Source organism: Culex quinquefasciatus, chromosome 1 (genome assembly GCF_015732765.1).
Source record: "Culex quinquefasciatus strain JHB chromosome 1, VPISU_Cqui_1.0_pri_paternal, whole genome shotgun sequence".
In the NCBI taxonomy this organism is placed as follows: Eukaryota; Metazoa; Arthropoda; class Insecta; order Diptera; family Culicidae; genus Culex; species Culex quinquefasciatus.
This window is the reverse complement of record NC_051861.1, coordinates 95,549,388-95,573,182: the sequence shown is the minus strand read 5'-3', so window position 1 is coordinate 95,573,182 and position 23,795 is coordinate 95,549,388. Positions and strand designations below refer to the sequence as shown.

The window sequence follows — 23,795 nt, the reverse complement described above, 5'->3', positions numbered from 1 at the left end:
AATATTTTTAGAATTCTCAAATTTGGTACAATTTTTAAATAATAATAATATTGTCGGATTTTTAATTATTTGCAGTAATTTGAGTTTTATACGTTTTTAAAATTAAATTTTTAAGATGTCTTCAATTAGAATTCTTTTTAAAAAACCAATGCGCCATGGGTTTTCTATGTACATAGGACATTTTGTAAAAGTAAGCGAGAATAAATAAATTTAGTTTTTCTTTTATAGTTACAAAATATTTGAATATTACATATTTGAAATTGTATTGTTTTGAAATTTTATTATTATTATTATTGAATTCTGAATTTAATTTAGAAAATTCTTGCCAATTGTTGATTGATGTTATATTTTTTCAGGCAACAAACATATTCTGATCTGATCCTACCGGAAACCATGCGTCCCCGTGTGGTACCGCGTGGCTTCCGTAAAACCCAAGGAAGCAGCCTCTCGTACTCCGGTAAACATCAATCCGTCGGAGGTTCAAGATCGTCGCCAAGGTGTCGCATCCGGGGTTTGATCAGCGCGTCGAGGAGCAAAAGTCCAACACGGCCAAGATGCTGCCACGGCCGCCTCCAACATCCAAGCCGGAAGCTGCGGTCAAGGCAAATCCCGAAGGAAGCAAAGTTGGAGAAGAATCGGCGATCCGCAAGTGAAATTAAGTGAAAAGTAAATATTTTTTGAAATTTTGACAGTTGAAATAAAAACAATAAAAACAAAACAACAGTTTTTTCAACTGCAACATAACCTAAAAACCGAAATGACAGCACACGACAATAGCACGACATTCTAATAACAAAACCGTGCGACGTCGGTCGAATGTCGTACGACAATGTCGTACAATTTCGATCATCGATCGCACGACAAATACGACATTTTGGTGCAAAAACGTATGACATTCGCGCGAAAGTCGCACGACATTGTCGAGCGACGTCGTACAATTGCACGGACGACAAACGACAGACGTCTGACGGACTTTTCAGTCAGGGTTACTGCAAAATGACAGACAGTAACGTGACGGCAAATGGTACCATTTTGACAGAATTGACAGAACACCATTTTAGGCAGCTTCTCTGCTGCCCAGCTACAACTTACCTTAAAATCACTACACCTGGTCACATTATACACTAAGCACCTCGAAATATTGTGCGTTCAACTAGAGGGTACCTCAAAGTTGAAGTCCGTAATTGAAGAGTCGACTTTTGAGTAGAATAATGTGCAATAGGTTTGCTGAATTCACATTAGCAATCATTTTGCAACACACTTTGCTGGAAGTTAAAAAGACATGTGGGACGAATCGGGACACGTGGGGTGAATAGGGACAGCCGAGGGGACAGCTCGTTTAGGCATATTTGTAAGTAAGTTAGTAAGTTAGTTAGTTAGTATGTAAGAATGTAGAAGGTAGGTACGTAAGTTGTTCTCAACAAAAATGGCAACTCTGCCACCATTAAATGCACATTCAAATGTTTATTCATGCTCACAAACACCATCTCCACACACCCCCAAAATCTGACAATCAACCTTCTGCCCAGCTCTCTGTCAGATCGCTTCTAACGCTCCATTCATCGCTTCGCCGATTCATCGCCAGTCGTTCGCGAGCCATCGTCGGGTCGAGTTCGGGTCCTACCCATTCACAAAACCCATCGGCAAGAAAGAGTGCCATCACACAATCTCATTCACACCGTGGTCGGCATGCGTTATCGATTTTTGTCTGACTTGTTGTCGCACTCGCACTAGCCGGGCTTTAATGGTGGCGCGTGACAGGGACAGGAAGCAAAGTTCATTCTGGGCATCTCGCAGTATTTTTGTCAAAGGAAAAAGATAAATAAACAAAAGAAGGGTGGATTGGTTTGGATTTTCATCGTTTTTTTCCGGGTCGGTTTCAAGTGAGGGAAATTTGCTGGAGAGTTGTGTTCAGTTTTTGGAAGTCGTCCAAGTTGCGGTCCAGAACGAAGATGGAAGTTGTCGTCGTCGTCGTCAGGAAGTGAGAGATTAAAGTCTCGCCGAGCTCTGTGAAGCTGTGTTTGTTTTAAAATTTCTAGAAGGGTCAGTCAGGGTGCAGACGTGTGTGGTTAATTCATAATTGTTGGACACATGAACCAATGAAAATTTGCTGAATCTTAAATAATCAGTTGTTGTACCGGTGTTCAATATAGAAAAGGTAAGTACCTGCCATAGCACTTAAAAATAGATTGCAAATAAAATAAATTCTCCTTGAAACAGGTTTCGTTTCACTCATCTGGATTCGTTCAGTGCATGCTTCCTAAACTTTTGAAGGTTCGCATGCAAATTATAAACAAATCGTCGAATGCCACATTACTAAACGATACTTGTTTCGGAATGGGGATTGCCAAGATGTTTCAGGCTGCACCCATTTCACTGTTTGAAGAACATACCCCCTCTTGGCTTCTCGGTTTCAATTGCCGGCAAAACTGCTTGCTTCTATAGGCCGGCGCGTTGATGCAACATGCTTGATATGCTGATTTATATGGAGGGTTGTTGGTGCTTTTGTTGTTTTTTGTGTTTGTTTGTTGGGAAGTGCTTTGCAAATTGGTGCAATTACAGCTCATCAGCAATAGAAGGCTTTCGCACTTTCCGTAAACCAAAGACTCTGTATGAAGAATGGGAATGCGTGCGTTTTGTTATTGGAAATTTAAATAAAAGAGAAAGCTTTTTTTGAGTTAGAAACTTCAAAAGATGTAAGAAATAGTCATTAAACAGTACAACCAATCCTTGTACTTGGATTTCAAAAGTAGTATTTAAGTAATTAGTTAGAAAAAACATGAAATTTTAAAATGACAAATTTTGTTCTAAATGAAAAAATTACCCTTCTGTGTCAATGTAGATTCGAAAAGTACATTAAATTTCTCTTGAAATGTCATGATCCAATTTTTTTACAGTCGAGTAACGGAAAATGGCAAAGTTTTTTAAACTTTTTTGTGTTTTTTGATGAAAAATTCTTTTTTTCGGATTTCTGAGTACGTCATCAAATTGGGCGTGCAATTTTACATAAAAATCCTTTTGAAACCGAATTTCTATCTCATCACCGTTTCAGGCTGCAAATTATTGAAAAACACCTCTTTTTTTGCATGTTCAAAAATGGAAGGGGTCGTACCACCACTCCGTCACGAGATATCAAATAACGGACCTCGGATTCGTGATCAGGGACAAAAGATACCCCTTAGAACAACTGCTGTGTGAGTTGGCGGAGAAATATCCTAATTGTATTTAAGTATTGAAGTATTGAAGTATTGAAGTATTGAAGTATTGAAGTATTGAAGTATTGAAGTATTGAAGTATTGAAGTATTGAAGTATTGAAGTATTGAAGTATTGAAGTATTGAAGTATTGAAGTATTGAAGTATTGAAGTATTAGTATTGAAGTATTGAAGTATTGAAGTATTGAAGCATTGAAGTATTGAAGTATTGAAGTATTGAAGTATTGAAGTATTGAAGTATTGAAGTATTGAAGTATTATTGAAGTATTGAAGTATTGAAGTATTGAAGTATTGAAGTATTGAAGTATTGAAGTATTGAAGTATTGAAGTATTGAAGTATTGAAGTATTGAAGTATTAAGTATTGAAGTATTGAAGTATTGAAGTATTGAAGTATTGAAGTATTGAAGTATTGAAGTATTGAAGTATTGAAGTATTGAAGTATTGAAGTATTGAAGTATTGAAGTATTGAAGTATTGAAGTATTGAAGTATTGAAGTATTGAAGTATTGAAGTATTGAAGTATTGAAGTATTAGTATTGAAGTATTGAAGTATTGAAGTATTGAAGTATTGAAGCATTGAAGTATTGAAGTATTGAAGTATTGAAGTATTGAAGTATTGAAGTATTGAAGTATTGAAGTATTGAAGTATTGAAGTATTGAAGTATTGAAGTATTGAAGTATTGAAGTATTGAAGTATTGAAGTATTGAAGTATTGAAGTATTGAAGTATTGAAGTATTGAAGTATTGAAATATTGTAGTATTTTAGTATTACGTATTTTGGTATTTTAGTGTTTTAATATTTTAAAATTTAAAAAATACTATTTACCTATATCAAAATACAATTCTGGAGTTTTTTGAAAAGGTCCAAAAATCCAAATTTTCTGATTTTGCTTTTTGAGTGTTTTTAATACCCCTGACTCAAGGCGGTTTCCAAAACACCCAAAAAGCAGTGTCTTGCGAACCTTCGAGGTGAACGGACACTAGAGCTGCGGTATTTTTTACTACCTAAGCTCAGAGTTATTTCAAAACAAAATTCACAGTCTTTTTAAAGACTACCTGAGTTACTTTCCAAAATTCTAAACAGTCTTTTCAAGACTTACCCCACCTGAAATTTTGTTGTATTTTACAAACGAAGCCATCTTTTTAAGAGAACTTTGCTTGCAAAATGCGTCAAAACAAAGGTAAACGCAAATCTTCTGAAGATTTGGTCGTTACGTCGGTGAAGCGTTTGAACGCTAAACCGGCTAACGGAAACAGAAAAGAAAACAGCCTCTTCTGAGGTCTGATTCTGATTCTGAATGTGAGGTCAATCCTCCAATTCCATTGACAAACAGTTTCGGTGTTTTATCCGAAACTGTGACAAGGAACCTTCTCCTCGTACTGAGCCTTCTGCCGTCGAGAAACGAGTAAAGGCTCCGCCAATTGTAGTGACTTCCGTCTCCGATTTGGCCAGCTTTCGAACGCAACTGAAGAATTGCAAGGAAACTTGCAATTTGAAGGTTTCGTTCCAGCTTGGTCGAAGAGGAGAATGTCGCTTGTTGACGGAATCTTTACAAGATCACCAAACTTTTGTTGGTTATTTGAAAAACCACAAACACAATTTCTACACGTATGAGACCAAGAATGCTCGTCCATTCAAGGCGGTCCTGAAAGGTCTCTCCAACGACTTGTCGGTGGATGAGATCAAAAACGAACTTAAGGTGTTGCTTGGCTTTGCCCCATCCCAAGTAATACCAATGAAGAAAAATCAAACGGGAATATTTCTCGCTTTGGTTTGACTTCACAATTTTATCTGATTCATTTCAACAGAAATGAAATCAACAATTTGAAACTTTTGGACAAAGTTCAGTTTTTGTTCCATGTACGGGTAAAGTGGGAGCATTTAAGAAACATGGCGGTAATGGCCAGAATCTGACCCAGTGCCGGCGTTGCCAGGCATTCGGTCACGGTACTGATCATTGCGCCATGGTTCCAAAATGCATGGTTTGCGGGGATTCTTCTCACGACAAGGACAATTGTCCCGTGAAAGAAGTCACCCAATTTAAATGTGCAAATTGTGGTGGAAATCACAAATCAAATTTCTGGGATTGCCCCATCAGAAAAAGGTTTTGGATTCTCGTGCTAAGCATCAGCCGAAATCCAAACCGAAATTTTCTCAAAGTCAGGTTGTACCTGCATCTTTAAATCAAACGTTCGTGCTGTCTCACTCGAACAATGCTAGAAATACCCCTACCGTGGAAAAGTTAGGTAACAACAATGGCATTTCTTATGCCAACGTCGTTTCGGGTTCGGGTTCATCCACGAATTTTAAATCCTCTACCAATTTTCAAATTGGGCAGGTACCTCAAATTTCATTTGAAAATTTTTCTGCTGGCAACGCTTTGGGATCTTCTGATCTCGGCGATGTTACGTTTGAAAAAATGACTTTTTTGCAAAACTCACTGTTTGGTTTGATTCAAACAATGAGTAATGCTACATCCATGATGGAAGCTATCCAGATTGGATTAAAATTTGCGAATGATGTTGTTCTTACCCTGAAGTTTAATCATGGATCTAAGTAATTCCATCAATATTATGAATTTTAATGCTCGCTCTTTAAAAGCGAAAGAAAATGAATTTTTCAACTTTTACGAGTTCATAACGTGCATGTTGCTGTTATAACCGAAACATTTTTAAAAACTGGCACTTATTTGAAAAGTGATCCAGATTATAAAGTTATAACTAATAACCGAATGAATCGAAATGGCGGTGGAGTTGCAATAGTTATCCACCGTAGTATGACTTATAGCACGTTACGTGACTTTAAGTTAAAAGTTATTGAAAGTTTGGGCATTGAACTTGAAACTTCTTTTGGGAAAATTATGATTGCAGCTGCATATTTGCCATTCCAATGCACTGGGGAAAATAAAAATTATTTCAAAGGGGATTTGAATAAACTTACTCGGCATAGATCTCGATTTTTGATCATCGGTGATTTTAATGCCAAACACCAATCTTGGAATAATTCAAAAGTAAATTCCAATGGTAAAATTCTGTTCAGAGATTGCACTTCTGGTCTTTATTCGGTTTTATACCCGAATGGGCCAACTTGCTTTTCTTCTGTTAGAAATCCATCAACAATTGATTTGGTGTTGACAAATCAAAGTCAGTATTGTGGTCCTTTAGTGACTCATGCTGATTTTGATTCTGATCACCTTCCAGTAACTTTTTCACTTTCTCATGAAGCAGTTACCAGACCCAATAGTTCTGTGTTTAATTACCACAAAGCTAATTGGGACAGGTATCAGCATCATATTGAGAATAATTTAAATCATGATTTTGTTTTAGAAACCAAAGCTGATATTGATTCAGCCTTGGAATCTTTAACTAATGCAATTTTGGATGCTAGGAATATTGCTATTCCTAAAGTCCAAGTCAAATTTGATTCTCCCATTATTGATGACGATCTTCAGCTTCTGATTCGTCTGAAAATGTTCGCCGAAGACAGTATCAACGTTCTCGTGATCCTGCACTGAAGCGAATTCAAAAGATTTGCAAAAGGTTATTGACCACAGATTCACTCTCCTGCGAAATGAAAAGTTCGCAAGAGATGTCGAACAAATTAAACCTTATTCCAAACCTTTTGGAAACTTTCAAAGGTTCTTAAGAAACCTCAAAACCCATCCCTTCTTTAAAAGATGGTGATAATATTCTATTAACTAATGGGGAAAGCTCTCAAAACTTGCTCAGCAGTTTGAGAGTGCTCATAATTTCAACTTGAATGTTTTGAGTCCTATTGAAAATCAAATTTCAATAGAATTTCAGAATATTGTTGAACAAGAATTTTCATCAGATGAAGTTTTTAATACGGATCTGAATGAAATAAAATCTATTATCAAAAATTTAAAAATATGAAAGCCCCTGGTGAGGATGGCATTTTTACATTTTAATTAAAAATTACCAGAAGCAACTTTAAGTAGCTTGGTCAAAATTTTCAACAAATGTTTTGATTTGGCATATTTTCCCAGTAGTTGGAAAAATGCCAAAGTAGTTCCGATTTTGAAACCGGATAAAAATCCTGCTGAAGCCTCAAGCTATCGGCCCATTAGTTTGCTTTCATCTATTAGTAAATTATTCGAAAGAATAATTCTTAATAGAATGATGACGCACATTAATGAAAATTCAATTTTCGCTGATGAGCAGTTTGGATTTCGCCTTGGGCATTCAACTACTCATCAGTTGTTGAGAGTTTCAAATTTAATTCGAAGCAACAAATCTGAGGGCTATTCTACTGGCGCTGCTCTTCTAGACATAGAAAAAGCATTTGACAGTGTTTGGCATAAAGGTTTGATTGCGAAATTGAAAAGGTTTAATTTTCCGATTTATATCGTGAAAATTATTCAAAATTATTTGACGGATCGTACTCTGCAGGTATGTTATCAGAATAGCAAATCTGATCAACTACCTGTACGTGCTGGCGTCCCTCAAGGAAGCATTTTGGGTCCAATTTTATACAATATTTTTACTTCTGACTTGCCTGATTTGCCCCCAGGATGTCAGAAATCACTTTTTGCTGATGACACAAGCATCTCCGCCAAAGGTAGAAGCCTTCGTGTCATCACAAGAAGATTACAAAAAAGCTTGGATATTTTCAATTCTTATTTGAAAGAATGGAAAATTACTCCAAATGCTGCAAAAACTCAACTTATTATTTTCCCTCACAAACAAAAGTGGGAGGATCAAGTGAAATATCTTGGACTTGCTTTTGACAAAAACCTTACTTACAAGGATCACATTGAAAGTATCCTGGTTAAATGTAACAAATATATTAAATGTTTGTATCCACTTATAAACAGGAATTCTAGACTTTGTCTCAAGAATAAACTGTTAATTTATAAACAAATTTTCAGACCTGCCATGCTTTATGCTGTGCCGATCTGGACAAGCTGTTGCTTAACCAGGAAGAAAAAACTTCAGAGGATTCAGAACAAAATTCTGAAAATGATTCTGAAACTTCCTCCCTGGTTCAGCACCAGTGAACTTCATCAATTAGCCGAAGTTGACACTTTGGATGTTATGTCCAATAAGATAATTGATGCATTTCGACAAAAATCATTGCAGTCTTCAGCTGCATTGATCCGCTCTTTATATAGTTTATAAGTTAGTTTTAAGGTATCCCTTTTCCCTTTTGTACATGTAGGACCTCCTACATTTGAAATCACTGAATAGCGAAAGCTACAATATTTCATGAATAAATGAAAGTTGCTAGTATTTAAAATTGAGGTGAAAAGTCATCGTTTGTGATTGGACACTCAATAATATTTTAACTGAATGAATGTACATGGAAGAGAAAATCAAAATAAAAATAAATTAAAAAAAAAAAAATACCCAAAAAGCAAAAACTGGCAATTTGGTTCATTGGACCTCTTCAAAAAAAAAAAAAAAAGAACTCTAGAATTGAATTTTTACTTCGACCTTTTCACTCTCAGTGCGTCAATTTTACACTCCATCCTTACGTACAAATAACAAAGTAAATCGACATCGATCAGTGCAAAAAACAAAGTTGACTTTGATTGAAATGATTAACATGGTGAGCGGTGTTGCAGCTCCTACCTCATCTTCTCATGAGTCGATCAAAACGTGATGATCATAGTTGGTGAAGCTTCTCATGAAACCGGCGAATGCAATTATCCCCTTCACCACGAGAGGTACACAAAAAAGGTTCGGCATTGAAGGTTAAAACACGATTAAATATGTTTGTTTAAAAGTAATTTGATGATATTTTGACAAATCTGATTCAAGTTTTATAAAATAAATAAATTAAGCTAAATTTTAAATTTTCAGCAAATTTTTTTCATCAGTTTTCCCTGCGTGTCACGGCCAAATTTTATTTTTCTTTATACTGATTGACATTTCACGGCACCCTTTGTGCTGATTATACCTTGATTTCTCTCTCCTCACAATTTAACACTACCGTAGAATGTGGCAAGTTTGAACCTATTGTAATTAGTTTTTTTTTTCAGTTTAAAATAAAGTCAAGTTCATTTTAACATAGTTCAACTATTGAAGAAATTTTTATTTATTTCATACTAGCCCAATCCCACAAATCTCAAAGAGGATCGAAAATGTTGCCTACGTGACTGATGACGATCGCCCCCACAAACATTATTCGCTTCCCCTGCCGGGCTCGGCACTGGTGATCATCTGTTTTTGCTCTATTCCGTTTACAGCACATTTGCTTCCTTCACTGTGGGGTTAGCTAGTCACACCAACTCGGTAATAAGTTTAACACATTTTTTGCTGCTTTCTTATGTTCTTCTTCTAATTCAACTCTCGATTTCATAATTACGAGTTGTCGCTGGAGCGGCTGGGGAAGTGCGATAACCGGCAATGACTTTTTCCTGTCTTTTTCTTCTTTTCATCTTCTTTGATGCACACATTCAGTGATCATGCTGAACCATTTATAGAAGAAAGGCATTAACGCTGGAAAAAAGTGATAGTTCAGCCGGCTTGTCATTTCGAAACGATTCCTATCCCCTATTCTTAAGAAATGGAAAAAGTACATCTGCAAGATCGATTATCTGGTGAAAAGTTTCTTTGGAATCCAATTTACCCAATCAAAATATAATAATATTGATACTTCAACTTTTAATTTATTTAAACTTTTTGCGGGTTTTCGGGTAAAGAGTCTTTATGGAGAGGCGAAATGTTATTCTCAGGTCTCGATTCGAACTGTCAAATGAAAATTCCAATCGAGCAACGAGTTTTTGCAAGTTCAGGATTTGAATCCCTTAAAAACATTGTGATAGAAAAAAAACTATCATTTGATGATTCCTGCACCGACATATCAGAAAGTATAGCGACCATCGGCAGTGGCAGTGGCAGTGCGTGGCCGAATGGTTACGCTGTCCGCTTTGTAAGCGAATTTTTCTGGGTTCGATTCCCATCTGCTGCAACCTTCCATTCGGATGAGGAAGTAAAATGTTGGTCCCGGCCTTGGTTGTTAGGCCGTTAAGTCATTCCAGGTGTAGGAGTCGTCTCCATGCCATAAGTACAAACAACACACCAAACCAAGCTTACTCCGGTGGAATCGCTGGCGGCGGTTGGACTCGCAATCCAAAGGTCGTCAGTTCAAACACTGGGGTGGAAGGTTCCTTGGAGTAGAAAGAGGTTTGGGTGTCCTCCCCATTCAAGCCTTAGGACTCCTAGGTTCGAGCAGAAACTTGCAATAGAGACCACAAAAGACCCGGGGGTCGTTAATGTGGATGGTTTGATTTTTGATAGCGACCATCGCTAAAGCTTGTGAGTTCTCTTCATTTATCTCGTGCTTGTCGGCAAGAGCATTCTTTTTATATCACTTTCTTCTCTTTTCCTCGTTCACGCACACTCGCCAAAGATTATTTTGTTTTCTCAGAAAACCGCAGAGAAATGACGCGATAGGGGGATTGGGAACCGACCACGTATTACGGCCCGTTAAACTAAATTGGCAAATTTGTTTTGTGGCTTCGTCTGTTGAGTCGGGATAAATGTGAATATGAAAATAGGAGAGAGAAAAGGAGAATGACACAAGGGAATGTGTAAAGGGAACGTGAAAGAGACCGGCAATTCTTGGAGCTGAGAATCTCGCGACGGAAAAAAATGTCATTGAAAGTTGGCAGATCAAATTTAGGACATGATGATTGTAGTCGCCCAGAACTGAAAGTTTGATATTTTAAAACACTGCTGCCCTGATTTGACAGTTCGATAGGAATCATGAGAGCAACATTTCGCCTTTTCATATAGACTCTGTGAAAATTTTATGTACTCAGTAAGATCGAACTGTAGCAATTAATAAAAAGGGCTTTCCTTACGCTACAAGAAATAAACATACACTACACACACTCATTTCTATAGTTTAAGAGCTTGTTCCAGTGGGAGAAATGAGCACATATCCCAAATATGAGCTTGATTGAAAGTAACAGGAGCTCTTTGAACTTTATGTGGGATTGAACCAGCATGAAACAAAAACAAATCCTTCAAAATGGCTGTTTAGCCAGTTATGCAATTATTTACACAGATAATTCAAATTGTGCTTTCCAGAATTGCAAAAAATGTTACATGCAACTCTTTGTTATTTTTTTGCTTTTTGTACCGTCATTTAGGGTGAATTGGGATACATGGGGTGAATTGGGACAGCAGTTTTAGCAGTGTTTTAGCCTACTATTTAGTAATTTTTGAGTGATTTGAGTGATTTATGTTAGACCAGATTTAAAGCAACAAAATGTGTGCATTCATTTCCAAATTTGAAGCTTTTTAGTGCTCTAAAACGTGCTGTCCCTATTCAGACTGTAGTCCCGATTCACCCCAGTTAACGGTTTTAATCCTACTTGGAAAAATTGTGCTGATAACATCGAACTTGGCAACGATTCGAGTTACTACCTATTCAGACTGTAGTCCCGATTCACCCCAGTTGACGGTTTTAATCCTACTTGGAAAAATTGTGCAATTGTAACATCGAACTTGGCAACGATTCGAGTTACATAAACAAAGTGTTATAAGTTTGAATATTCAGTAGGGTAGGGTAGTCATCAATGAGACATTTTTGGTTTTCAACTTTCGAAGATTTTTCTCATTTTTTCATCAGCATGTTTTAATGAGCTTTTTGTTGCATTATCTTTCTTTTAATGTGTTCTAACATTGACCAAAATATGAGATCGATCCGACATCTACAGCCAGAGTTATTCAACTGTCTCATTGTAGACGCACTTGGCAGGAACAATGAGAGCTGGGGAACAATGAGACACTCTACGAAAATCAATACTTTTCTAGTAAAACATCATGTTTTTGTATTGTTACATTACAGGTGACTTGCCTTGAACATATTAGAGCGATTTCGCCAACATGAAACTTTAATTAACAAAAGTTATACTAAAAAGTATTTAAATTTTGTAAAATTCGTATATTTATACCAAATAACTTTGTATTTTTGGTTAAATGAAGTTAAAACTCTATAAATATGCCAAAAATCACTTTCAATTCATGTTTTGAAAGATTTCCATAGATTTTGAAAAGTTTTATGAAGTAAAATCAAAGTGTCTCATTATTACCCATGAGCTGAAATGAGTGGGGAACAATGAGACAGTCCTGGATACTGGGTTTATTCTAAATTTTGACCAAACCTAATGAAAGGACATTGTAGCCCAACGCAATCCCTATGGAACGTCGAAAGAAATTTTAAGAAATATTAGTTTTGGTGTTAATGGCAGCCTACTAGCGAAAAAGTAATTTTTGTGCATAATTTACTTTTACACCCCAGAATCAAACATTTATGAATAACTTTTCAAGGGAGCGTCCATAACCAAAGCCACTAATATGGCAGACGTGTATTCAGTAGACACACCTTTCCCCCAAATATGAGCCTGATTGGTTGAAACTACGACTTGTGAGAGCCATTTTATCATTGTTCCCCGTGTCTCATTGATGACTACTCTACCCTACTTCTATCGTAAAGTCATACTTTTCAACATTATTTTGATTTTTGACACGGGACACGATGGATCGACTAAGGCGTCATCCATAAAGTACGTACGCTCTTAGGGGGAGGGGGGTTACCGTAGGTGTGACAAGATGTGATCAAGGGGGGAGGGGGGTTTGCGAGACTGTGACGTCACGCTAGGTTGTTTTTTATGATTGCATAATATTAATTCGAAATGTACACAATTTAATTAAATCCTCGTTTCTAAAATTGTTTGCTTACTATTATTTAGAAGAACCGTCATCAGGGGTAACATTGAGTCTGGGGGGTGAGATTGGGTCATACAAATTTCTGCTTTTTTGTATGACCCAAAACTCACATCCAGACCCAATGTCACCCCTGATGACGGTATCACATTATAATTTATTATATAGTCACATTTTTTTGCAGCTGGAACTTCAATATTTTGCAAATTCTTGCTTGATAAAAATAAATGCTTTGAAAGCAGGGTGTTCATAAAAAAAACTGCTATAAATGGTTTGAACTTATTAGATACAAAGCTGTGAAAAACAGTTTTCAAGATTTTTTAATACTTGAATGAAATACCAGGTCTTATAATTTTTAAAAGATACAAAACTGTTTTTTGTTTCGTAATGTTTATTCTAAAAATGAATAATTAGACAATTTTCTTTTCATATTAAAATTGGCAAAAATACCAAAATTATGAGAGTTTAAAGATATAAAAACAATAAAAAAATCCCATGGAAAACAAGGGGGGGGGGGGTCTGGCAAAATGTGACGTACTTTTTGAGGGGGGGTTCAACATTGTGTGACAAAGTGTGACATAGGGGGGAGGGGGGTTAATTTTGGCCGATTTTTGCGTGACATACTTTATGGATGAAGCCATTAAACAAATGGACGATTCACTTTAAATTCCACCCTTTGATTTTTTTGGAATTGCATAAAATGTTGTATGAAAATCGATGCAGAACTCGTGATGATTAAATTACTTTTTATGCATTGCATTTTTAAGGAAAAAAAAAACGTTATTTAATCCACCTTTAGGTGGTTGGTGCCTAAAGTGTCCACATGTTTATGGATCTCCCCTAATGTTCGCAGCACCTAAGAGGTCCTAATAAAAATAAGTGATGAGTAAAAAAACAGACTACCTACAGACTTTTTTTCAAGATTATACAGACACGGCCTTTGAGGAAAATGGCACCCCTCTACACGGCTTTTTCGTGGCGATCAGACCCGACCAGTTGAGGTTATGTCAATTCAGACCATTTTTTAAACTGCCTGTAATTTAAGATAGGTAAATCAGATCTTGAAAATTCTTACTCCACCTAAAGGGTCTTCTCATATGCTTTCTAAAAATATATAACATGTGGGGGTTTCATGAAAAAACCACCCTTTTTACCATAATTTTAATTTAATATGAAACAGTTTTTTTAACATAACTTTTTAAATACATGATAAAACTGCATGAATTTAAATAGCAACTTAGGGGACGTTAAGACGGATCGATTAAAACCATTCCGGCCAAAATCGGTTGAGCCTGTGACGAGATATTCCAGTGACATTGATTTGGTACACATGTCTACATACAGCCAAACACACAGACATTTGCTCAGCTGGTGATTCTGAGTCAATATGTACAAATGAAGGTAGGTCTAGGAGGTCTAATTAAAAAGTTCATTTTCCGAGTGATTTTATGGCCTTTCCTCAGTAAAGTGAGGAAGGCAAAAAATACAATTCAAAAGGTGTTTTCAATACATCCAGCGTAGTCTTGCTGTGACGATTTTGAAGGGACCATCGAGAGTGGGAGGTATCGAATTAGAGAACGAAATATCAAAGCGTGGTATTTGAAGGTTCTGAAATATACATCACTCCTTTCCTCTAACTATCCCCTATCTATTAGCAATTGCGAAGGTTATTTTGTAACTTTTTTCCTTCCCCTGCTCAATTTGTTCTCCTGTGTACCAGTAAACTCTAACACCGTTTGAATTAGTCAGCTGTTAAAAGGTACCCCATATCTCAGCTTAGGATAATTACTGCACTGATGTTTTTGCCAAAACGATCCAATAAATGAAATGAAATGAAAAAAATGAAATATCCATCAATAGGGGAACCATACCCTTTCTCAGCCTATTTCTATTATCGGCCTATCAGCACTTTGATCATGAATTACAGCTTTTATAAAGTGTTTTTGACTGTTCTAAAGTAATAAATAGCTCAAATTAAAGTGAGCAAGCAACTCTCCATTGTTGATACATCTGAAAATGTTGATTTAATAGTGGAAAATGGCAAAAGTGATGAGAATTGGTCGAACGGCTTAGTTTGATTAAAATGGGTATATTTCCCCTACATGATGGTTTATTGAGGAATCGATGATCGACAACAAGAGATTCGACTGTAAATTGCTTCGCACGAAAACGAGGCTTTCTTCATGACAAAAAAATCTAGATGTGATCGTACATTGTATGTTTAGCTTGATTGAAAGTCAGAAAACAATTGCAACTGCAAAACAGAGAGAGATAGAAATCTTCATCGTCTCATTTAGGTGCCAATTACAACATATCAATGATGAAATATTGCCACATAAAAAGAATAATGTCACACATCATAGAAAACCTCCATTGTGTTTGATTAAGGTGAAGGCGTGTGAATTAGTTTTTCGTGATGTTTAGTTGAATTGTTTGCCTCCATTCACTTTGAAAGTTTTTTGTTTCATAAGTTATGTTTGATACCAGGAATAATGTTTTTTTCTGTTTCTTCCGTTTTCAGCGCTCAATCAAGATGAATCTCAAACCAACGAAATCTTGTTCTACAATGGCACTTTCGACGCTACTCTGCCTACTCTCGATCGTCACATACCACCCAACCTATGGTGAACTCTTTACGGCGCTGGCCGAAATGGAGGAGCTAATGGATACCGAGTCCGTGCTCATAGCGAACCTGGAGAACTACGTCAGCGTTCAGGAGTCCAAGCTGACTCAACTGCGACGGTATGAGTTGATTTCAAGTTCTAATGATCTAATGATAATCTAATGATCTTTAAATTTTCCAGAAAAATCCTCGAATACCAGCGCGAGCACGCCGAGGCCGCAAAGGACGTCGGCGCGTACCTGTCCAATCCGGTGAACGCGTTCCTGCTGACGAAGCGCCTGACGACGGATTGGCGCGAGGTCGAGAACCTGATGTCGTACGACGTGGGCGCCGACTTCCTGGAGAACGTCACCAACTACCGGGACGTGCTCAAGTTCCCCTCGGACGAGGACCTGAACGGGGCGGCGGTGGCGCTGATGAGGCTTCAGGACACGTACAACCTGGACACGGCCTCGGTGGCGCGGGGTGAACTCAACGGGGTTCAGTACAGCACGGAAATGTCCGCCGGGGATTGCTTCGAGCTGGGTCGGCAGACGTACCTCAACGGGGACTACTACCATACGGTGCTGTGGATGAGGGAGGCCATGGACAGGTTGTCGCAGGAGGTCAATCGAACGACGACCAAGGCGGACGTGCTGGAGTATTTGGCGTTTTCTACGTTCAAGCAAGGTGGGTTTTGCGAGACAGGTGTTACTGAAAACTCGAGATTTTGCTGCTTATTCGTGCATAACTAAGCGAGGATTGTCACGTGGTTTGCAACATCTGCAACTCTCAAATGTCTAAGGGTTCTTAATTTCGACCATACTTGTTATTTTACGTCACCTTTTAGTCCGCTTAAGAGCTACTTCTTCGCGAGACATCTCGCGAACAGAACGTGACTGTTTTCTTCTTGTTTACTTTTCTGTTGAGCTTATTCATCCTATGATATAGATGCACCTCTCAACAGGTCTGTGATGCTTTTGGTGGTTGGTTGATTTTGGTTGTGCAAGAAAAGCATGACAAAATTAACGAAGGGTTTGGCGGCAAAAACCACGCGAAGCGTGCCGCGTTGTTGTGACTTCCAGTCTGTTTGGCATTTGGGAAATGTGTGCATGATGAGAATTATGTAGAAATGTGCAATGTTCAGGGTGTGTTTAAATTGTTGGGTTTGTACGAAGGTTGACCCGGAGTTTGTTATGAATGACTGAATGAAACGTCTTATGAGTTTTCATAGATTTTAATTGTAAGGTCGAATTGAGAAAATTTCTAGTCTACCATACTCTTTGAAGCTTTGCGGGTATGATCCGCGGTCAAAAACCGCCGACCTCTTGCTTGTTACGACGGTAGACTCACCGTTCTAAACTCCAAGCAGTTCTCGGATGACTCAGAACATCCCAATTAGTTGTTACAACATTGCACTGTAGCCTTCCATACTCACTGAGGTAGTCTGGGTAGGATCCGGTTTCAAAATCTTGTAGTTTTAACCAAGGGAATGATTGCACGAGAAAAATCACAAATCCGCATAAATAATTTCAAAATTGTTCAAGTGTAAACCGAAAACGCGATCAAAAATTAAAGTCGACGAATAGGGCTCTTAACTGCTTATTTAATTGTCGGTGTACAGGATGTCGCACTATTTTATAATTTTCTGGCGTACATTTAATTTTGCAGCCCAAATCCAGTTATTGAACTGAAAAAATAAAATTCTTTTTCAAATTTTCTTTTTTTGATTTGTGTGCACCTTTGTCCAAGACCAACATAAGTTTCAATTATGCTGAAACAAATCAGAATTCATAGTTTTTGGTGATACGCGTCGAATGAAGTCAAGATGATCGAAATCCATAATAAAATAGAGATTGTATGAATGATTTTAGAAATAACAAAAATACGATTTTATGTACATTTTCACCCAAACTGCACAAACTTCAACAGCTTGTAACTTTTGAACTCCGGGGTTTAGAGAGTTGGTCCAGAAAACTTTTTTTCATGTCTCGGCGAGAAAAAAGTTGGTCCCGTCCGTGTACATCTTTGGATCAAATCCCATACAAATGGTAGAATAACTCCAACTGTTATTGGGATGATCGGATTAGTTGTTAAAATAACAAAAAAATAATAACAAAGATGTGTTCGAAGAATAGCTTAAAATGTTATTAAACTGTTATTAGGTACAATAACAATCCAATAACAAAAAATGATAACGGCCAAGATCAAAACTAGTATTTTCACATATCAAAAAATGTTATTCCAAAGTTATTACCTTCTGCTCGGGTTGTCTAGCCAAACATGTTAGGTAACTAGAATTTTCTTCACAATTTTTAAAGAACTTTGAAGTCCGATAAAAATAACTGTTAAAAGTTTTCATCTTCAAAAACTTAAGAAAAATGAAGAATCCAAGAATCAAATTGTAATTATATATTCAAAATGAAATGATAATCAAATTGTTATTGCTACTACATGGAATGAGAATATTTAATTAATAAGTTAATCCTATTAATAAGTTATCGTCGAAACCTAGCAGACGGAAATAACTTGGGAATGACTGTTTTTGATATTTTTCAATACTAGGCCAATAACATTTTATGTTATTTAGAACAAGTTTTGTTATTCGTCCGTTTTCGAACATTCCTTGATATACTTATCCGACCATTCCAATAACAGTTGAAAAAATGTTATTCACAAGTATATCAGTATACCTATATCAGATCAATAACAAATGTTGTCATACTAACAAAAACTGGTATTAAACTCTTATGCAAAAATGAATTTGGAAGAAGATTCAATACCACTTCGCTGTTATTTTAACAGTGATACACATTGAAATAGCATGATCCGATGATCTCTTTTGAGGATGTATTCAGATAAGAATGTACTCAAATACCTTTCCAAATACTTTTTAAACACTTTTTTTTATATAATTTGCAGTATGAATATCAAACGATGGAAAATTTTGCATTCAATGACATTACATTGAAGTTTTAGTTTAAATATTATTTTTTACAAAATACCTTATTTTTTGAAATTACGAAAAAAAATGTTGTTTTCAATAACGTTATAAAACAATGCAAACTTTGTTTACATTTCAGTGTATTTTTTACCATAAAAACATAAATTTTCACAAAAATACCGCTATTCAAATATACAGCAATTCCCCACGAAAACAGCATGGAAAAAAATAAAATCAAAATTTTTGTTATTGCAGACGCAACTTTTGGTACCCAGACATGTATAGGTCATCGCTGAAATTTTTAGGTTATCGTAGTTTTAGTGAAAAAAGTTGATTTTTTTGCCGATTTCGTAATTTTCTGGTTTTTATGCGCGGCGCGTCGAAAAACACGGATTTTATTTTCAAAAAATCATATCTCGGAATCCTGTTAAAGAACTCCTCCCAATTTTTAGTAAGTCACGTAAAAATATCCGGGGAATCCGATGAAAATATTTCCAGACATAGGCTCTTTGGTCCACACACCGTCAAAACGGCATTTTAAAGTTTCATACGCCCTTTTCATATGTTCGGCTAGATTTTTCATAGTTTTTACTATTTTTCTTTAAAAGGCAAACTTATCAACTTTCATTTGCGTATAAGACAGTTGAAATCGGTTGAAATGGCGAGGAGTTATGATTTTTCAAAAAAACTGGGTTTTGCGAAAATTGGCGAAAATTGCCATTTTTAGACCACCCAAACACGGCATAGGTCACCCTAATGGCTAAACAAAAAAATACGGGTCTAATTATTTCGGCCAGGGAACCCCCAGATATTTTTTGAGCCCGATCCGAGCACTTTTGTTTTTTCCCATGCTGTTTTCGTGGGGAATTGCTGTATAATACTTTTGAAAACATTTATTAAAAATTAGGTATTTTCGTGAAATACGATATTTTAGGAAATTATTGATAAATAAATACTAATAAATAAAAAAAAACATAATTTGAGTGTTTCATGAAAAAAAAAAAAACAAATTGTTTGCTCTACAGCATTGCCTTGGCGTTCTCGATTGCGAGTCCGAAGTAGAGCGTCCAATTTCCCGGTGTTACAAAATTCCCGGGAAACGGAAAATTTTCAATTTTTCATTTATGAAATTTCTAACTTCAAACAGTTTTTTCTCGAATACTCTTAAACAAATTCTTCTCGAACAACTCTTTATGAAAAAAAATAATTATATCAATTAAATTTTAAACCAATTTGGCCAAAGTAAACAAAAATGAAGAATATCTTATTTTTAAATGAAATAACAATAAAAAAGTTAAAAAAGATGGTCGAAAACAAAATAGGAAATAAAATTAAAATTAAAAAGTTATGCCGATTTCGTAGAGAATTGCTTAAAAAATAGTTAATAGGCCAAAAGCAAATATTGCCGTTTGGAAATATTTAAATCAACATTTTTTATTACAGGAAACGTCCAAACAGCTCTACTCATGACCAACGAGCTGCTAGAACTGGTTCCTAACCACGAGCGTGCCGTTGGCAACAAGGCCTACTACGAGAAAGAGCTGGAAAAGGAAGCGCGTCAGAAGGCTCTGCGTGGGGACGACGGCAGCGAGGACGTTCCAGTGGACACCACGATTGTAAGCGAGTTTAATTTTAAACTGAATAAGATACAGTTCTAATGGATTCTAAATTTCAGCAAATTAAAAAAGAAACCAGCTCCCTCGTGTACGACTCCACGGAACGAGTGCTGTACGAGCAGCTGTGCCGCGGAGAAGCCCACCGGGCGGAGGCGGATCTGGCCAAGCTCCGCTGTCGGTACGTCACCAACAGTTCCCCGTTCCTCAAGATTGCCCCCCTCAAGCTGGAGGAGGCCCACCTGGAGCCGTACATCGTGATCTACCACGAGGTGATGTCCGACGCGGAGATCGAAGTCATCAAGCGGCTGGCCAAGCCCCGCTTCCGGCGGGCAACGGTTCAGAACTACAAAACCGGCGAGCTGGAGGTGGCCAACTATCGGATCAGCAAGTCGGCCTGGTTGAAGGACGAGGAGCACAGTGTCGTGCGGACGGTGGGCCAGCGGGTTGAAGATATGACGGGGTTGACCATGACCACGGCCGAGGAGCTGCAGGTGGTCAACTACGGCATTGGTGGGCACTACGAGCCGCACTTTGATTTCGCAAGGCGCGAGGAGAAGAACGCGTTCAAGAGTCTTGGGACGGGGAACCGGATTGCGACGGTGTTGTTTTATGTGAGTATTTTGGAAGCGAATATCGACTAAATTTAATTCAATGAATCGTCTCTGCGCTAAACTTTAAGCAGTAGGCCTGGCCGCTTTGACGATTGTAATGTGTCAAAGCATTTTGAAGCAATGGCACACTACAAATGTTAATAAATTATAACAAAAGTGCTTTGCTTGATCGTCGATGACTTTTTCCGTCCTAAGATGTCCGACGTAAGTCAAGGTGGCGCCACCGTATTCCCCAGCATTCGGGTGGCCTTGAGGCCCAAGAAGGGTACGGCTGCCTTCTGGTACAACCTGCACGCGTCCGGGCACGGTGATTACGCGACCCGCCACGCGGCCTGTCCCGTCCTAACCGGTACCAAGTGGGGTAAGTGTGCACCAAACTGAAATAAAATCACACGAACTCTTTATGACTTTTATCCTCTTATTTAATAGTGTCAAACAAGTGGATCCACGAGCGCGGCCAGGAGTTCCTTCGGCCTTGTGACCTCACGCCAGACCATCCGGAAGAGTTCTGACAGCAGATCGTGTACGAGGACGAGCTGGAGGAGGACGACGACACCGAATCTGATGACGGGGGAGATTTCACGTGAATTTAATGCGTTGCACTTCCGTGAGGAGGAGTAGGAAGTGGCGCGCGCCAATGCCATGTTACTTGTACTCCTTTGAACTGAGATTTCGTTGCTCTGGTTCCGGTAATCCGAGAACCAGGAGCCTTTACCAATAAGAGTGTACCGTAGAGAAAGAAATTTTATAGATATATTTTTTAAGGAGAAGAAGAAGGAAACCTAAAACACCAAAATCAAACATTCTCATACTAGTTTGTCAATTTCGAATCTAACTGCTCTCTTACTTTAAATTATCCTTATTCGCCGCTTAAGTTTAGATAAGTAGAAGCTGAAACAATGCATTTTTCAGTATGTTTCTCTTTTAGTTTTCATTCAAAACTTGTTGTGCCACGTGTCACAAATCCAGTGAATGTCAACTAAATCTACCAGTTTTATCTATTAACAGTCGATGTTTCCCCAAACAAATTATAGGACTTTTTGTAAATAAAATTTAAATATTCAAATTACAGCGGCGTTGGTTTGTCTGCCTTGTTGAAAGAAATATCCAAATACACTCGACCCCCGGTGGTTGGTCACTTTTTCGTTTGACACTTTTTTAGATTGTACCCCGTTGGTTGGTCAAAGTCAAACTAAAGAGTGACGAACACTATCAAAACAAACTTTTGGTAGTGTGTGTGAACTCCGTGTAAAATTGGTGTCAAACTAAAAGTGATCCCGATCGTTTGACAACAGTTGGTGAACGACTGGCACCTGTCAAACGCTTGAAACCACGTGATCGGAAATCGTCGAACAATGGGGTTGAAATGTTTGAATTCGTTGAAATTAGCGAGCATTCGAATTAACGATTAACGGCACTTTTCGAGACGAGACTTATTTGATCGCGTCTTCCTTCGGACGGGGAAGTAATGTGGTCTAAAATAGAGGATAGGTGTCCCTGGGCCCTGTCTCGGTGGGAAGCTGGTAAGCAGTTGGACTCTTACAATCCAAAGGTCGTCAGTTCGAATCCCGGGGTGGATGGAAGCTTAAAATAGGTTTGCAATTGCCTGATCAATCCAGCCTGATATTCCATCCCAGAGTTCGAACTGATGTCCGTTAGATTTAATTTTTATCAGCACAAGGACACTTTGTACGATCAAAGAATCAATCTTTGAATAAAATTTGGAAAATCTACTGTGTAGCCTTTCTTGGCAGAAAATATATTGCTTGACAACTCGTTCCAAGAGGACCACGCTTGACGCTTTTTTGGGTCAAATTAAGCATAAAGTGTTGCGTAAACTAATAATATCGAAAATTATTTTTTAAATCATTTCTTGATAATTTATATTCATGTTAGGAATGTCCAGCTTTGTGCCAGAATGAGCAAGTAATTCGGAATTACTAAGTAATTCCGCAGTAACTCTAGTTTTTCCCAATAACTCTAGGGATTACTGGTTATTCATCATGACTGAAATGTGGCAACACATAAAGAAGAAAAATTAAAAAGATAAATGAAGGTTAAACCCAAGTTAAACAATTTAAAAGCTTTTTAAAATGCAATGAAAAAAAAACATAAAAAAAATAATTTCATACCTAGTTTTTAAACAAAAACAAAAACAAAAGCAAATCAATAATTATTGAAAATACGATGAACTAAGTAAAATAAGTCATGCGTTTTAAGGCTGTGACAGGTATCATATAATAGTCAGCCATTTTCGTTTTAAGAAAATACAATGACAAGTAGTTTCTGGCAATTCCATGTAGGTAATTCTGAGAAATTTAAAGTAAACCGTAACATGTTTCCAGTAATCCTGGTCATCCTTTTAGACTACTCAGTAATCCTTGATGCTGGAAACCCCTTGTGGGCTTCCCTTATACCATAGAGATATCTACGTGCGCATGTATTGTGTATACGTACACGAAAAAGATTGAGGTTAAATTTTGTTCCCACCAGCAAAACAAATGATGTGCAAGTGTGCGTGACAGCGGGCTTAGATAACTCTATAGCGAATTCGAACTGGTTTGACGTTTTCTGAGTGTGCCGAATAGTTTAGTTATGTCACGGGTGCTATGAACCAAGGCATATAGATTTGATAAGGTAAGGCGGGGTTTCGAGTTGTCAAAAAATACTAAGTTGAATTTTATTTTATGAAAAAATATTTTCATTTAAAAAGCGTTTTTCGATCCAGTTTGGCATGCTAAACAATCCTACAGAAAAAAATGCCCGGAAATTGGTCAAATTTCCACTTTTTTTTATCCCAAAAGGCTTTTTAGACCCAATAAATAAATATTATTTAACCCAGAAATGACGAACTTCTCGTCACAGTGTCCACGCAGAAAAATGTTTTGTAGAATCACCTGTACGAGGTTTGAATCAACAAAATTTTTGTTGAATAAAATCAACAAAACAATTGCGTTGAAACAAACCTTGATTTTCTCAATTCCAATTCCATTCCTTTTGTAGTTTCCAATTCCATTCCTTTTGTTGTTTTGAAAAAACTTCTTTAACGTTTAGCGCTGATTCAACAAAAATCATGATTTTCAAATCAACAAAACGATTTGTTGATTCA

The 23,795-nt window shown here is 37.3% G+C and overlaps 1 protein-coding gene across 1 annotated transcript; it reads left to right on the top strand.

Annotated features, from left to right (window-relative positions):
• The first annotated feature begins 1,569 nt into the window (after positions 1–1,569).
• On the top strand, positions 1,570–21,755 carry LOC6051272 (prolyl 4-hydroxylase subunit alpha-1). Its single transcript, XM_001867708.2, has 7 exons — positions 1,570–2,158; positions 15,435–15,655; positions 15,718–16,205; positions 19,903–20,075; positions 20,135–20,686; positions 20,882–21,047; positions 21,116–21,755. The coding sequence occupies exons 2-7, from the start codon at positions 15,447–15,449 to the stop codon at positions 21,196–21,198; spliced, it is 1,671 nt and encodes a 556-aa protein (XP_001867743.2). The 5' UTR covers positions 1,570–2,158; positions 15,435–15,446; the 3' UTR covers positions 21,199–21,755.
• The last annotated feature ends 2,040 nt before the right edge of the window (positions 21,756–23,795 follow it).